At 44.1% G+C, this 15,498-nt stretch overlaps 1 protein-coding gene across 1 annotated transcript in view; it reads left to right on the forward strand.

The window, feature by feature from the left end:
- The first annotated feature begins 553 nt into the window (after positions 1–553).
- ARHGAP6 (Rho GTPase activating protein 6) overlaps positions 554–15,498 on the forward strand; it is a 449,126-nt gene continuing 434,181 nt past the window's right edge. The window contains exon 1 of the mRNA XM_033119089.1: positions 554–1,419. Coding sequence (XP_032974980.1) covers positions 841–1,419 — 579 coding nt within the window. The 5' untranslated portion in view covers positions 554–840. The remainder of the gene's footprint in view (positions 1,420–15,498) is intronic.

The following is a 15,498-nucleotide window of genomic DNA, read 5'->3' on the forward strand; positions in this document are numbered from 1 at the left end:
GGCCCAAAGCTGGGCTGCGAATATCAAGAGTCCCTCTCGGGTGGAGTGTGGGCACCCGCCTTGGGGCTCTCTCCTTAGCTCCCTGAGTGTGGCCAGGAATTCTCTCCCAGACTAGCCACTCAGCCTTTGGGAGGCCCTGGGCGTAGCGCACTCCGTGTCCCCACTTTGTGGCAAGACTGGCACCCCGCGGGAACCTTGAGCTTGGAGATACCCTTGCGCCTAGCCAATTGGAGGATTGGGCGCAGCAGCCAAGTGGAGGCCAGACGGCGCAGCTACAAGGGCCGGGACACCACGACGTCGGCCCCCGGGACGCAGCCCCGGCTCCGGGAGGAAGTCCCCTTCACTGCGGGGAGCAGGACGGACGCGCCCTGGGCGCACGCCCAGGAGGCCTCCTCCCCAGCCCTCGCGACTGTCCTCCGGGCGTGAGGAGGGGCTTGCTAGAGACTTCGAAGCTGTCCAGAGCCAGTGAGCGGGAGCAAGGAGTCTCCTGCCTCGGCTGGGAAGGGGGAGTGGCGCTGGTGTGTTGGAGCTGGGAACCCAGCGAACGTCTGACCTTCCTCCTCCTCTTCCTCACCCCCTTCGCAACTTCGGCTCTGGGGGAAGGTTCTAGCGGCCGCAGGACCTTTTCCTAGAAGGCTGGTGATGGATCTCCTGCTTCTGTCCCCGCCGGGGCACTTGGAGTGCGCTAGTGGTGCGTGAGCCCAGCGCTGCCCTCCACCGCCCTCGCCCTCGGTGAGCCTCGGGCCGGCCCGCCTGGCAGCCTCGCCTAAGCCCCCTGCCTTTCCACGCCAGCATTCTGCCAGCGGGAAGAGGGTGGCCCTCGGGCATAGCCCCATTGAGATGTCTGCTCAAAGCCTGCTTCACAGTGTCTTCTCCTGCTCCTCCCCGGCCTCGGGCAGCGCGGCCTCAGCCAAGGGCTTCTCCAAGAGGAAGCTACGCCAGACCCGCAGCCTGGACCCAGCCCTGATCGGCGGCTGCGGAGGCGAGGCGGGTGCGGAGGGAGTTTCTCGGGGGGCCACGGGGAGCCATCTCTGCTCCCCACTGCCCTCGGCCGAGGGTGCTGGTCCCCGTTCGGCGTCTTCTCCCCGGGGCCAACACCCCCGGGCCAACCGCCTCCCGCCTCCTAGAGCCTTCTGCTCGTCCTTCTCCACGCCCAGCACTCCGCAGGAGAAGTCACCTTCTGGCAACTTCCACTTTGACTATGAGCTACCCCCGGGTCGCAGTGGCTTCAAGAAGAGCACGGCATGGGACCTGCCTTCGGTCCTGGCCGCGCCGAGCAGTGGCCGCAGCGCCATCCTCTGTTCCTCAGGGGGAGGCTCCAATGGCATCTTCACTTCTCCCAGGAGGTGGCTCCAGCAGAGAAAGTTCCAGTCTCCACCCAACAGCCACGGCCACCCCTACGTCGTGTGGAAATCCGAGGTAGGCTCTGATGCTGCGCGTCCTCATGGCCCAAGGATGGACACCTGGGCAGTTCTTTAATTCCATTTACAGAGCCGGGGACCCACTGAGGGGTTTCCATGCTGCGGCTGTTCCTCTTTGGCTGGTGAATGGTGCCTGGAAATAGGCCGTCCCTAGTGGCCGACCGCCTGTGTCTTGTCAGGACTTCTTGGCTCCACTTGGGAGGAGTGGTGGGAGCTGGAGGAAGAGATGGTGTTTTGCTTTCCTGTTTGCGCTGCAAGCCATTTCAAAGGGTCATTTCATCCCTTTACCCAGAGTTGATATTGTGAGGAACTCAAATGATCTATTTCTAAGCTGTTTCTAAGGATTGGATGAAATATATTTTGAAATATGTCTGTCATCTGGTTCTACAGAGAATTCAGCAGCATCATTCTGGAGAGGGTTGTTGACAGCATGCGTGTGTAGGTCTCTGTGTTTGGGTGGTGGTGGGGGGAGTAACTACTAGAATTCTCTAGTTTTGATATTTCTCCCTACAGGTCTAATTTCAGAAATCTGTGGTACAGAGTACTACTCTAATATAGGCAAAACAATCTCTGGTTCAGGCTATGAAAAATCATAGAAATATGCACAAATTCTAAGGACAACTAGTAGTAAAATATATGTGAATTAAGAATTAGAATTATTAATAAATAGGGAACTCAGAGGAAACTATTTGGTACCTTTAAAACGTTTGCTGTCTGGTGAAGAAGAATGGAGACCAGAGCTGCTGGGAAACTGTGCCTGATGGGTACTCGGAAAGCAGCATGCTTCTAGAGAATAAATAACAGTTGTTTTAGAAATGATCAAGTCCTATCTCTTTCAGTCCACAAACTCTATAGATTTTCTTTGGATCTGTTCCCACGAGGGAAGGGAGATTCCACCAGTTGTAATTAAATATTTTAAAGCACAGTTAGAATTACAGAAATGAAATGAAATACCATGTAATCGCTGGAGATTTAGACTAAATAAAGGAAACAGAACCAAGCAAAATAGGTTGAAAATAGCATCTAAGATCATACCTCACTTTGTTAACATAAGATAACTATGCGATTTTGGCTTTTAATAGGTCGCCTTAGAAAAATCAGCAGAATTTATCAGAAATATTAGCATGATATATTAATGAAACATTAGTTACTGTGTCAAAGTAACTGCTGCTATTGGTGGGGAGTATGGATTAAAAAAAACTAACAAACATGCTGACTGTCCTGCGTACTTTCTTGAGGAAGACAAACAGTGGAAAGCAAAGTCAAGTCAGAGAGCAAGAGATTTTCTCCAACCCAGGGAATTCAGCCTTAGAAAGATCTAACTGTCAAAAATCCTAATGTTGAATTTCTCTGGATCTCTAGAAGGGGCTGGATTCCCACTCTGTATCAGCTTAATCTGTAGGAGTTGAGAGAAAGAGAGGGAAATGTAAAGCAAGTCAAGTTCTTGAAATAGATAGCCGCTGACATTCGCGTGTAAACCCACTTGCATCATTGAGAATGTCCCTGTTGTTCTTAGCAACCATACATAGAATATAGTATATAGATGCCATTTGTCACTGTTAAGACCAAAAGGCGTTCTACTGTATGTGATCATAGCTGGTTAGAAATTATCTTCTTATCCATTAAAATCTTATAATCTGCAAGCTTACCTATGGTGACTTTCACCTCTTTGCAATGGTGAAAACTAAGTGCATAGCCATCTAGCAAAAAAACAAAATTTTCTCATAAAATGTGAGTGTAAGTGTGTGTGTGTGTGTGTGTGTGTGTGTGTATGTATGTATGTATGTCATCCCTTTATTCTTGAGGCAGACATGGAGTGATTGGATGGAATCCTGGCATGAAGCTCCAAGGCTGCTTTTGTTTAGTAGAGGCCCAGATATCCTGGGTCTGGAATTTGATGGCCTGGATTACCTTTCAAAGGTTTTAACTCCCTGGAACCCTTTCAAAATCAATGAAATTCACGTATTGAGCACTGCTTGTCCTCACTGGCAAGCAAGCTGGGTCCTTTGACCTAAAAGAGAATCTTTCCTAATAATGTCAGAAGTGCAACAAGTGGGCACCTTGCAAGGTTACTATGGGCCCTGGAGGGAAGGTTTGGTTCATACAGATTTGGTCTTGTGCTTTTTCTGGTTTCTCTGGCTCAAGGTTTCTCAGCCTCTGCCTTATTGACGGTTGTAGCCGAGTGATTCTTTGTGATGGAGCTGTTCTATGCATTCTGGGATGTTCAGCAGCACCCTGGGCCTCTACTCACTCGATGCCAACAGCATGTCCCCACCACGTGCCCAGCCAATGAAAAATGTCTACAGACACTGCCAAATGTCCCCTAGGGGTCAAAATTGCCCCAGTTGAGGATCACTGCACCAATGAGTTGAATGTAGGACCCCATGCTGGCTATCTAGCGAGTGCCTACAGAAGTGCTTTCAGCTGGCATAAAGTTTCCCTGGGGCCTTCGTCCAGTTCCAGAGCCATTGGATCCCTCTGGAGTCATGCTTGCAGACTCCATGTGCCTCTTATGGTTTGTTCAACTTTTCAGTTTCTCTTCCATTGAATCCATAGGCAAACCTGAGATTGCACCTTCATTCAGGTCAGCCAATGATGGATCACATCCATTCCGCTTAGTTGTGTCAGCAGATACTCTGATTTTTAAACTTAATATTTGTACCATGGCTCCTGCTCCCGAGACTCTCATATATACTTGCAGCTCTATCACTTGTGCTCACTTGAAGCTCACAAAAGGCCATTCGATGGCCTAAAAGCTAGAGGTGTTAGACAAAGTCAGGTAGACCTCTATTAACATTTCTTCACTATGTATTTCAGGATTGCTTTAAGCAAATCTGATTCTGGGTAGAGTATCTGTTGAGTAGAAAAGGGGAGAAGACAAAGGGTAAATGGCACGTGGTGGCACAATTGGTATATGCTTCTTAACTTGTGTTCTTATCAGCCAAGCTGTGTCCCTCATTCTGATCACAGACAAGGGAGCAAAGTCTCATTCCAGCCCTGGGGTTCCCCTAGTTCTCATGGGTCAGAGCTGGGATTATGCTCATTGCTGATCTGGAGCTTCACAGCTTCGAGAACCCATACTTAAAATGATTTTTTTTCTATCCATGATTTCTTTTCTTCTTTCATGCCACAAGCTCTTCTTGAACACAAGTATTTCTTTAGGTACCAGGAAAGCAGAGGCTCAATTATGGTGTTCGCCCTTAAAGAGCTCAGAGTCTAATGAAGAGGACGGGTGAGTCAGCCAACAGGTGCAGTGCAGATGGATCACAGCACCGTATGGGACAGGGGTCGGGTGGTGGGGTGATGGTCACCATGCTCTGCGGAGTCTTTGGAAGGCTTCACTGTGCCGAGAACACTTGAACTTGATCTCAACGATGACTGCCACGTATAAGAAGAAAGGAAGTGATTCCTTGATTAAAGAGAAAAGAGTGGACCTGCAAAGGCACAGAGGTGTTGGTGATGCCAGAGTGTCCAACGAAGAGGACTTCAAGGGGCTTAAGAGCAATGATTTGTTTGGAGGAGGAGTTTAGGACATCTGAGGTTTAATATATGTAGCACTTGACTTTTCACGTACTAACCTAAGAAGGCGGATTAGACACGTTTTTGGAAGATAATAACTAAATATGGGAACGGATAAACATGGCAGTAGGGCCAAAGCACATTGCCAACCCTTCAAGGCACCTCTTGGCATCAAATCTGCAGAGAGGTGAACAATGTAGAGTGTTTTTGGAGTTAGAATTTTGGTGTGCCTACAGCACAGGCTGTCCCTCGCTCTGTTGGGTACTAGTCCAACAGGTTGGGTAGCATTAATTGTGAAAAGACCACTGTGCACACCGCAGGAATTCGGAGCCTACGTTTCGCAGAGCAGTGGTTCTCTGCCTGGAGGTGACTTTTGCCCCAGGGAACGTTTAGAAATGGCTGAAGACAGTTTTGGTTGTCACAACTGGGTGTGGGGACGTATTAGTTTCCTATTGCTGCTGCAGCAAATTACCCCAAATTTAGTGGCTTGGAGCAATACAGCTTTATTATCTTAACAGTTCTGGAGGTCAGAAGTCTGAAATGGGTCTCACTGGGCTAATATCAAGGTGCAGGCAGGGGTCTGTTCCTTCTAAGGCTCTAGGATCTTTTTCTTTGGCTTTGCTAGTGGCCCACATCCTCCATCTTCAAAGCATCTCTTTGACCTCTTCATCATTTCTCCCTCAGATTCTCTTAAGAACTCTTGTGATAACATTGGGCTCACTTAGATGATCCAGGATTATCTCCTCTTTTTAAGGTCAGTTATTAGCCACCTTTAATTCCATCTGCAACCTTAATGTTCCTTTGCCATGTAATTTAACAGATGCACAGGTTCCAGAGATTAGGATGTGGCTATCTTTGGTGACACATTATTCTGCCTATTACACAGGAGGTTCTACTGGCATCTAGTGGCTAGACCTCAGTGATGCTGCTAAACAGTGTACAACGTACAGTACAGGACAGTCCCCACAACAAAGAGTCATCTGGTCCTCACTGTCAGGAGTGCCGAAGCTGAGAAACCCTGTGGTAGAGAATGGGGGAAATTGGTGATTTTTAAGCATGAGGGTGTAACATGATAAGATGTGTGTTTTAGAGAGCTCACTCTGGTGTCTGCTGGGGGGTGGGGGGGATGTGTTAGTAAAGGGAAACAAGCGGGAGGATAGATACTCAGAGGAGGGGGACATGGGGAAACCATGCCGAGGATCCAACAAACAAATGGGACTTGGCATATAAACATAATGCTTTTGTAGTTCTTACTTTTCCATTTTAGCAAATTGTTTCCTTGCACGATTGAACTACTTCTGGTAGGTTGATCTCTATAGACCAGTGGTTTTCAACTGGGGTAAGTTGGCACCCTTGGCACATTTGGAAATACCTGGTGGAATTTTTGATTGCAGAGCTGGGCGGGGAGGATGCTACTGGCACCTGGCACCTGGTAGGTAAAGGCAAAGTATGCTGCCAATAGTCTTACAGTGCGCAGGACAGGTCCTCTCAACAAACTGTCCTGCGCAAATTGTCAATAGTGCTGAGGCTGAGAAAGCTGTAGAATATGCTACTTTGTGTAAGAAACTGAATTCTAGGTTTTGCTTTGCAGTACCATTTTCTCTCCTGCTTCTGTCCTTACTCTTGGTCATTTTCTTCTCTTTTGATATATGTCAACCAAGCCTATGAAATGGAGGAAAAAAAGCCTTTTCAAAATGTGTCATGGATAGGAAAAAAAATAGGGGGTGTTTAAATGTATGTGTAGGGGAAAATTGAATGGTAAATACATAATGACGGAAACAAATTAAAATTTAAAACGTGGGCAGAGAGGGATATTGCTATTAAAAATAGAGGCTCGCCCATGTCACCAAAGAGGAAGTACTTAGAGTAAGACAGCTTCAAAGAGGAAATTCACAAAGGGCACTTTATAGGGAATTATGTCTGAAATCTGCATAATGCCATAAGAATTATGAATTATGAAAATAGTTATTCAATTTTCATATCCTCTCTTTTGGAGTATCTCTCTGCTAGAATTCGTTTCTAAGGTAATTTTTAACTTACACAGAGAATAATGTGAAGATGACTTCTCCTCACATGCCTTAGAGTTGAGCTTTCACCAGAATTTTTGGATTTGAGGGTTGGAAATTACAAATCTTAGATTTAGAAAGGATCTTGGGTAGGATCTAGCTGTAGCCTCCTTATTTTACAGTTAAAGGGAGGGACTGCAAGGGTTAAGCTCACACAGCAAGCCAGGGCACAATCACCCTGAAATCTTTTATGACTCTCACTATAATCTGCCAAACTTCTGGAAAAGGGAAGTGACCACGAACACCTTAAACCTTACAAACTTAAACCTTAAGTAATTATTCCCATTACTTAACTGAAACAATTCTCTCAAAGGTGCCCATACTTCAACACTCTTTAGACGTCCTCTGGCTGGACTTCTGGGCAGAATTGTCAGCACTGTCCTGTCACCTCCCCCTCCCCCCAATATCCAGAGGAGTCTCGGTTTCCTCCTTACTGCCCACTTTTCCATCTCTAAGGGCTCTGCCTGCTCTTTTGTCTCTGGGCTGGACTTTATCCACCCATTCCTATGGTTCTACGTTTTTCATTCCCATCATTCTCCCATGATGATCTCATTCACTCTGTGACATCAGCCGTCAGCCCTCTCCCGGGCTCTCCTACCTTGGTGTCTGACTGCGGTCTCCTGTGTGAGCTCCTGACATCCATTTCCGATTTTCTGCAACATCTGCTCCCAATGCCCCCTGGAGTCGTCACAGTCTACAGGTTTGAAGCAGGACACTCAGCACCCGCTTCCTCTGAGCACATTTCATTTTCCGTATCCTTCTGGTCGGTGTCACTATTTTCCCACCTGCTTAGTTTTCTCAGACATGACTGGAGACGTCTGCAGTTTTCCTCTTCTTTCTCCTGTCTTCTCCAATAAGTTGTCAAATCCTGTTGTGTTTACTTCTCATTTGCTCCATTCTAGAAAGAATTTGAAGTGGAATGTATCCAAGTCCTGACATCTCTCTCCAGCTGTTCCTTCTCATTGCCACTGCTGAGTTTGGGTCCTCATTTGCTGTGGCCTCCTGCTTGGTCACCCTGCCTTAAGTTTCTCCCTCTCCATCTGGCTTGTGGGCCATCTATTCCAAACACATAATTGTAATCATGTTCACTCCCTGAGCAAAAACCTTTGCTGGGGCTCAGGGTGTACAGAATGGAATCCAAACTGCTTAGCCCATCAATTCAAAGCCTTTTCCAGTGTAATCTCAGCCAACCTCCTCCCCTTCCCCCAGGGACTCTGGTCCAGCAAAGCCAAAGTAGCCACTCAGCTGGGCAGTCATCAACTATTTGTTGAGTGCCAGCTGTGCCCTTGACACGGGGATGTATGTGAACAATCAGGCACGGCCCCACAAGGTGCTTACTGTTTTATGAAAGCAATGCTTTCAAATAAATAAATCCCTGCAGTTGTTCAGAATGACAGGAGGACTCTGGCAGACAGAGTAATGACCCCCTCAGAAATGTCCATTTCCTAATCCCCAGAGCCCGTGGATATGCTCCCTTCCATGACAAACTGGACTTGGCACATGTAATTAAGTTAAGGGTCTTAATATGGTGAAATTCTCATGGATTATCTGGGTAAGCCATGTAATCACAGTGGTGCTTCTAAGAGGGAGGCAGGAGGGTCAGAGTTCAGAGAAGGCGATATGAGGACAGAATTAGGGAGGGACGGAGGGAGGGAAGGAGAGAGAAGCAGAGAGAGAGAGAGAGGTGGGGGTAGGGGGTGTAGATTTTGAAAATGCTACACTGCTGGCTTTGAAAATGGAGGAAGGAGTCACCAGCCAAGAAATGGGACAGCCTCTAGAAGCTGGAAAGCGCAAGGAACATGGATTCTGCCCTAGAATGTGCAGAAGGAATGCAGCTCTACTGACTATGAGCCTAGCCCAGTGACACTTCTGATGTCTAGAACTGTAAGAGAGTATATATGTGTTGTTTTAAGTCAGGGTGTTTGTGGTAATTTGTTCCAGTGGCCATAGGAAACTGGTACAAGGACTAAGGAGGTCCTGGAGGCCTCCACTGAAACCAGTGCATGAGGAGTTTTTTGCCTAACAAAAACAAGGGATGTAGCACTCCAGCTAGAAGGGATGACCTGTAGTTAAGAGGGAACATAGTACAGTAATCCCCCCTCAGCTGTGGTGTCACTTTCCACAGTTTCAGTTACCTGTAGTCAACCGCGGTCCAAAAACATTAAATGAAAAATTCCCGAAATAAACAATTCATGAGTTTTAAATTGCATGCCATTCTGAGTATTGTGATGAAATCCTGCTTCGTCCTGCCCGGGGCGTGAACCATCCCTGTGCCCAGCGTCTCTGCGCTGTACACACTCCCCCCAACCCCCTTAGTCACTTAGTAGCCGTCTCTGTTATCAGAATGACTGTCCAGGTATGGCAGTGCTTGTGTTCAAGCCACCTTCTTTACTTCATAATGGCCCCAAAGCACAAGAGTGGTGATGCTGGCAACTCAGATAGGCCAAAGTGAAGCCGAAAGTGCTTCTTTGAAATGAAAAGGTGGATGTTCTCCACTTAATTAGGAAAGAAAAAACATCATATGCTGAGGTTGCTAAGATTTGTGGTAAGAACGAATCCTCTATCTGTGAAGTTGTGAAGAAGAAAAAATAAATTCATGCTAGTTTGCTGAGAGATAGAGAGGCCAGATTCACCTAAGATTTATTACAGTATGTTGTTATATAGTTCTATTTTATTACTCATTATTGTCGTTATTCTTCTACTGTGCCTAATGTATAAATTAAACTTTATCATAGGTATGTATAATATTATAGGAAAAACAGTGTATATAGGGCTTGGTACTCTCTGTGGTTTCCGGCATCCACTGCGGGGGGGTCTTGGAATGTATCCACCACAGATAAGAGGGGACTACGTACTATATGCTTCAAGAATTTAGAGAAATCCAACTGGATTGGAGTATGGGAGTGGGGAGATGGCAAACAATAAATCTGTCTGGGCCTTGAGCTTCATAATACAGATTTTATGATTTTATGGAAAAGTTCCCTGTAGAGATTTTTTTCTTTCCTTCTTACTCTGCTTTTGATCACCTGGTCCCATATTTATCTGATAAAGTTCCATTTCTACTTTATGGTTCAACCAGATGCCACCTTCAAATAAATAAGGCTTGACTATGGTACATGTCATGACACATTCAGGATTTGCAGAAATGTGAGCTCATTTTTCCACAGTGGAATTCTGATTCTTCTAGTCTGGTGTCCTCAGAAGGGAAAGTGTGTTTCATATCATAATTCAGTCAACGACTAAGGGAATCTGTGTTCTGACAACGGTTCTCCAAGTCCCAGAGACACACCTTTGGGGCTTCACATCTTGTTCTGCAGTTTACTGCATCCTCTCTGAGACGTCGCTTATGATAAAGACAGAGAGACTGTAATTGCAACTATGTTACAATATGGCAAAAAAAAGTAGAATGTAATGTGTGAAGAAGTGAAATTTGTTATTTTGTTATCTGGTAAAGAATGTTGTTTTCATTAGCTATTGGGAAATGCAAATCAAACCCACAATGAGATACCACTTCATACCCAGTAGGATGGCTATAAGGAAAAAAGATAATGAGAAGTGTTGGCAAGGAGAAATTGAAACTCTCATAAACTGCTGGTGAGAATGTAAAATGTAAAACAGTTTGGCAGTTTCTCAAAAAGTTAAACATACAGTTACCATATGACCCAGCAATTCCACCTCTAGGCATATACCCAAGAGAAGTGAAAACATATCCACACGAAAACTTGTACATGAAGGTTCATAGCAGCATGATTCATAATAGACAAAATGGTGGAACCAACCAAATGCCCACCAACAGACGAATGGGTGAAAAATGTGGTTTATCTGTACAATGCAAGATTATTCAGCACTAAAAAGGAATGAAGCACTGACACATGCTACAACATGCATAAACCTTGAAAACATTAAGTTCAGTGAAAGAAGCCGGCTACAAAGGTCCACATATTGTATGATTCCATTTATCAGAAATGTCCACAATGGGCAAATCCATAGAGACAGAAAGTAGACGAGTGGCTGCCAGGGGCTGGGGGGAGGGGAGGATGGGGAGTGACTGCAGTTGGGCACAGGTTTCCTTTCGGGGTGATGGAAGGTTCTGGAATTAGACAGTGGTGATGGATGCACCACTCTGTGAATATGCTACAAATTGCTGACAAGTACACTTTAAAAGGGTGAATTTTATGGAACGTGAATTTTAATATCAACTAAGGAATTGTGTTTATGATTTTTAGGAAATATACCAATATTGTTGCTACACCGTCTTTTCAATGAAACATAGACATAAATATCGAGGAGCAGAGTTCTGTAGTAAGCCCAGGCCGAATGTGTATTAAATGCTGTTTTTAAACATGTGACAGGGGAGGTTGTAACTGCTCTGGCAGATTCGATGGAGGAATCAGCAGCCAGCCCAAGATTCCCTGAGATTGCTTACCATGGAAATTCTGGTCCTGCTTATTACACTTTGGAAGCAAGCGCAAAGCAGTTATTAAAAAGATTGTTTTTTAGAATAGGCAAAGACTTTAAAAACTACTTACAGCCTTGACATTGCCTGGCCATATCATAACAAAGCTGTTAAATGGCCAAAGATTTTCGGGAGCCATTAAAATTAAAAGCAACTTGAGAAACCCACCTATTAAGTGATGTGCTAAGTGACCCAAGAGGAGAAGGCTGAGCTTAGAACATCCATGTCTTTGGAGAAATTGGAAATGAATTGAGTTGGGTAGCCCAAGGATCAAGGAAAATAACATGTTTTTGTTTTGGTGTACCTGGACAGCTCATGGAAACAGGTGAACTAATACCACTTCCAGGAGCTGCAGTGTGAATAAGCATCAGATAAATCCTCAGCTTGCACTGCCAATAACTTCATCTCTCAGGGGTTGAGAAACAGGCAAGCTCGTACTCTGAGAACCAAACGTGGATGGAGACGGGGAAAGGGAAACCTTAGGAGACAATAGCAGCCTTGTTTCGGGGTTAGTATAACAAGACCTGGCTACAGCTCATAATGTGGTCCAGGGCAATCTTGGAACGGGCCACTAGGTTTTCTGGCATTTGAGCAAAGTATCATTCTGCTCATCTTGGAACTTCTGATTGATTTCTTGCTCCCTTATTTCAGTTCATGGGTAATGGTAATAATGATTAGTGAAATAACAATTAGTATTTGTAGAAAGCTCACCAGTCTTTTGTTATTACATCTCTGCAGGGTGATAGTATCAACTTTCATTTTGTAGATGAGGACACTGATACTCCAATGAAGAGGGAGCCAGACTTAGTTGGAGAGGAAATGAAGTGAATGGGTTAGAGCGGGACTCTGAACCACTGCTTGGGTTCAAACCCCAGCTCTGCTCTTTGAAGAAATTGCAAAGCATATTTATGCCTCAGTTTCCTCATCTGTCAAATGGAGATAAAGTGTCTGCCTCAAAGATTTTTATGTGACGATCTCACGACTTAATTATAGTGATGCGCCACATAGCAATGTTTCTGTCAAGATGAACCGTGTATACGTGTACAATGGTGGTCCCATAAGATTATGATGGGGCTGAAAACTTCCTATCACCTAGTGACGTGGTAGCCATCATAATGTTGTAACGTTTAGATGTGCTAGATACACAAATACCATTGTGTTACAATTACCTACAATATTCAGTAGCATGCTATACAGATTTGTAGTCTAAGAGCAAAAGGCTACACCACACTGCCTAGATGTGTAGTAGACTGTACCATCTAGGTTTGTGTAAGCGCCTCTATGATGTTTGCACAATGACAAAAATCTCCTAACAACACATTTCTCAGAACGTATTTCCATGGTTAAGTGGCGTGTGACTGTACTTGGAAAGTACTCAGCACATAGGAAGTACTAACAGATGCTAAGGAGAGCAAGGCTAAATAAAATGGACGACTTGCCCAGGTCACACAGCCAGCAGGCAACAATGGGAGGACTTGGATTAAAGTATTACTTTAGTAATAAAATATATTTGTTCCACACCTGTGTGTGGCAGGAACCTTGGTCTTTCCACCATGGCAGTTGAAGAGGGCTTAGGTGATCCACAAGTGAAGGAGTAGACCCAGCCGAGTTAGACAACAGCAGAAGGCGATTGGAAATTTCTTTTGCAATCCGTTAATAAGGTATGCTTTTCATGATAGGCTTTGGAGCAACAGCAAGCTGTCACCGCAGGTGTTTTGGCCTGGTGACTTAGAACACAGGCATCGGCCAGACGCTGTGGGTTTGGTGGAACCCAAGACATGCTCCCAGGCCTTCAGTTCCACACACTAGTCCTAGTAACTTCAGTGCATCAGACTTTTGTTTGTAGGCTCCTTAGAATGTTGGAAGCTGGATAGCTCCCGGCCCAGCCCTGATTCTCTAGCCGGTAAATGGCAACGTGCTCTCCCACTTCAAGTCTCGTGTTCTTATCACTTCCTTGTGCTGCTACTATCATGTGACAGGAAGCTGACTGTTTGTCATGGCTCCTCTGTTCACATCTTTCCAAGTTAAGAAGGTAGCATCACTAAATTGAGACGATACCGTCTACAGATGCTTCTTTTTGCTCAAAATCTAACTGTAACTCCCATGAACATTTCTAGAGTGACTTCAGCATTCTATGAACAAAACAGAATATTAGGAGGGGAAAGTCCTTAAAAGTCTTCTATCTAGTCCAGACGTCCATGTGATACTTAAATCCAGGCCACAATCCCCAGTCTATGCCCCTTCAAATGGAGACCTTCACAGTTCTACTTTTAGATGATAATGGACATGGAAATCCTAACTGGAATTGTGTTAAAAACTAGCCTCCCTGGTACTTTCATCATGCTACAAACAAATTCTGCCACTCCCGTTATATGATCACCAATATTGTGTTATCATTGTCAGTAAAGAAGTACCAGTTGCCTTAGCTTTCTTCTTGAGTGTTAATACAAAGTTTTGTCAGTTTTTTCTCTTTGGCGGACAAGAATTATGAATATATGAAACTAGAATTGAAGAATAGTTGCAACTATTGACCTGAAGGTATCTTGCAAACTACTTATAGAAATCCAAAATTAGAACTCTCTGTCTCCAGGTTCTCAGCGCCCATCCCATGCATCAGATTTCTTCCTTTCATGATTTATAAGAGAGCTGAAAGACAGGTGCGGTTTTCATATTACATCACAGAGTGTTGCTCTGGGTCTTTCCGTAAGCCCCCAAACACGCATGTTGAATCTGGATTCTAATGTTTATACCTTGTGAAAAACTGGCGTTGTTAGAATGTTTGTCAAAATGCCAAGAAAATAAATGTGAAAGGCAAGCTGGAGATGGTAAGCAGAATTGAAGGACAAGAAGTGTGACACGAGTCCCAGACTGACTTCAGGAGTTCTGAGTCATGAACTCAGCAACTCTATTGTTGTTCTGTTGTAATGGCAGTGTTTTAATCTCTTCATTTCTGATTAAATTGTAAATAGATTACTTTTTCTCATATAACTGAGAGCACACTGTTAAAGATTGGTCAAGTGTTATGGAAATGATCCAGTATTTACGTTCTTGTTCGGGGTTCCTTTAGTTCAAATAAGTTATTCAGAGTTACAAGTTTACAAAAAAGGTGAAATAGTTCATTTCTCTTTGCAATATTATTCTGAGTTTTGGTTCTCACTGGGGGAGCTAGATGCAGAAGAGGCAGTGGATCGTGATTGTCTTGTTTGCCTTTCCTCATCTAGAAATATCCCTCTTATGGGGAGTGTTTCAAATCCTGCTATGTTTGACTCTCCTCATAAGGTGTCATTTCTAATTTACATACAGTTATGGCAGATGTAGCTTCTGTAAACATTTATTTAAGTCTAAAACCGTTCTAAAAAAGTAATGCTATTTTTTTTTAAAAAGTTCATTGCATAAGAAAGTTGAATGGTCAAGAAGAAAATTACTGTAGTATATCTACAAACATTCTCTCTAAGTCATTAATTAAATGTTTCTGTGTAATATTTTTACAATGCAGAAAGGTTAATTTTCTTTCTTTTATTTGGAAAGATTTCTTGCAGTGTTTTAGATCACAGTCTATTAGTGAAATTTGTCTATATATTTATACACACAACTTTTAACTTCATAATAACATTTTGCTTTAGAAAAAAATCAATGGTTAGTTCATTACCGTATATAATTAGAGCAATGTGGGAAAATGAGTTTTATGAAAATATAAGCTTTTAAAACTCCGTGAAAAAATTGTTTTGCATGTGAGGTAATCTCGTGCCCAACCAGCCATTGAGATCCAAAGAACAGGACAACCAAAAAATGTACAATAACTTGTTAAATTTGTATTTTGCAGTAATTTTAGATTTACAGAAGAGTAGCACAGATAATACAGTGGGTCCCCATATACCCTGCACCCAGCTTCCCCTAATGTGTCCGTATCTTATATGACCATGGTACTTTATGAAAACTAAGAAACAAACCTTGGTAACGCATTTGTTAACAAGGTAATCTTAGTGATACCTTTACATGCAGTACCTTTAACTGAAATACAGAATTTACTTGGAGT

Source organism: Rhinolophus ferrumequinum, chromosome X (genome assembly GCF_004115265.2).
Source record: "Rhinolophus ferrumequinum isolate MPI-CBG mRhiFer1 chromosome X, mRhiFer1_v1.p, whole genome shotgun sequence".
Taxonomy (NCBI): Eukaryota; Metazoa; Chordata; class Mammalia; order Chiroptera; family Rhinolophidae; genus Rhinolophus; species Rhinolophus ferrumequinum.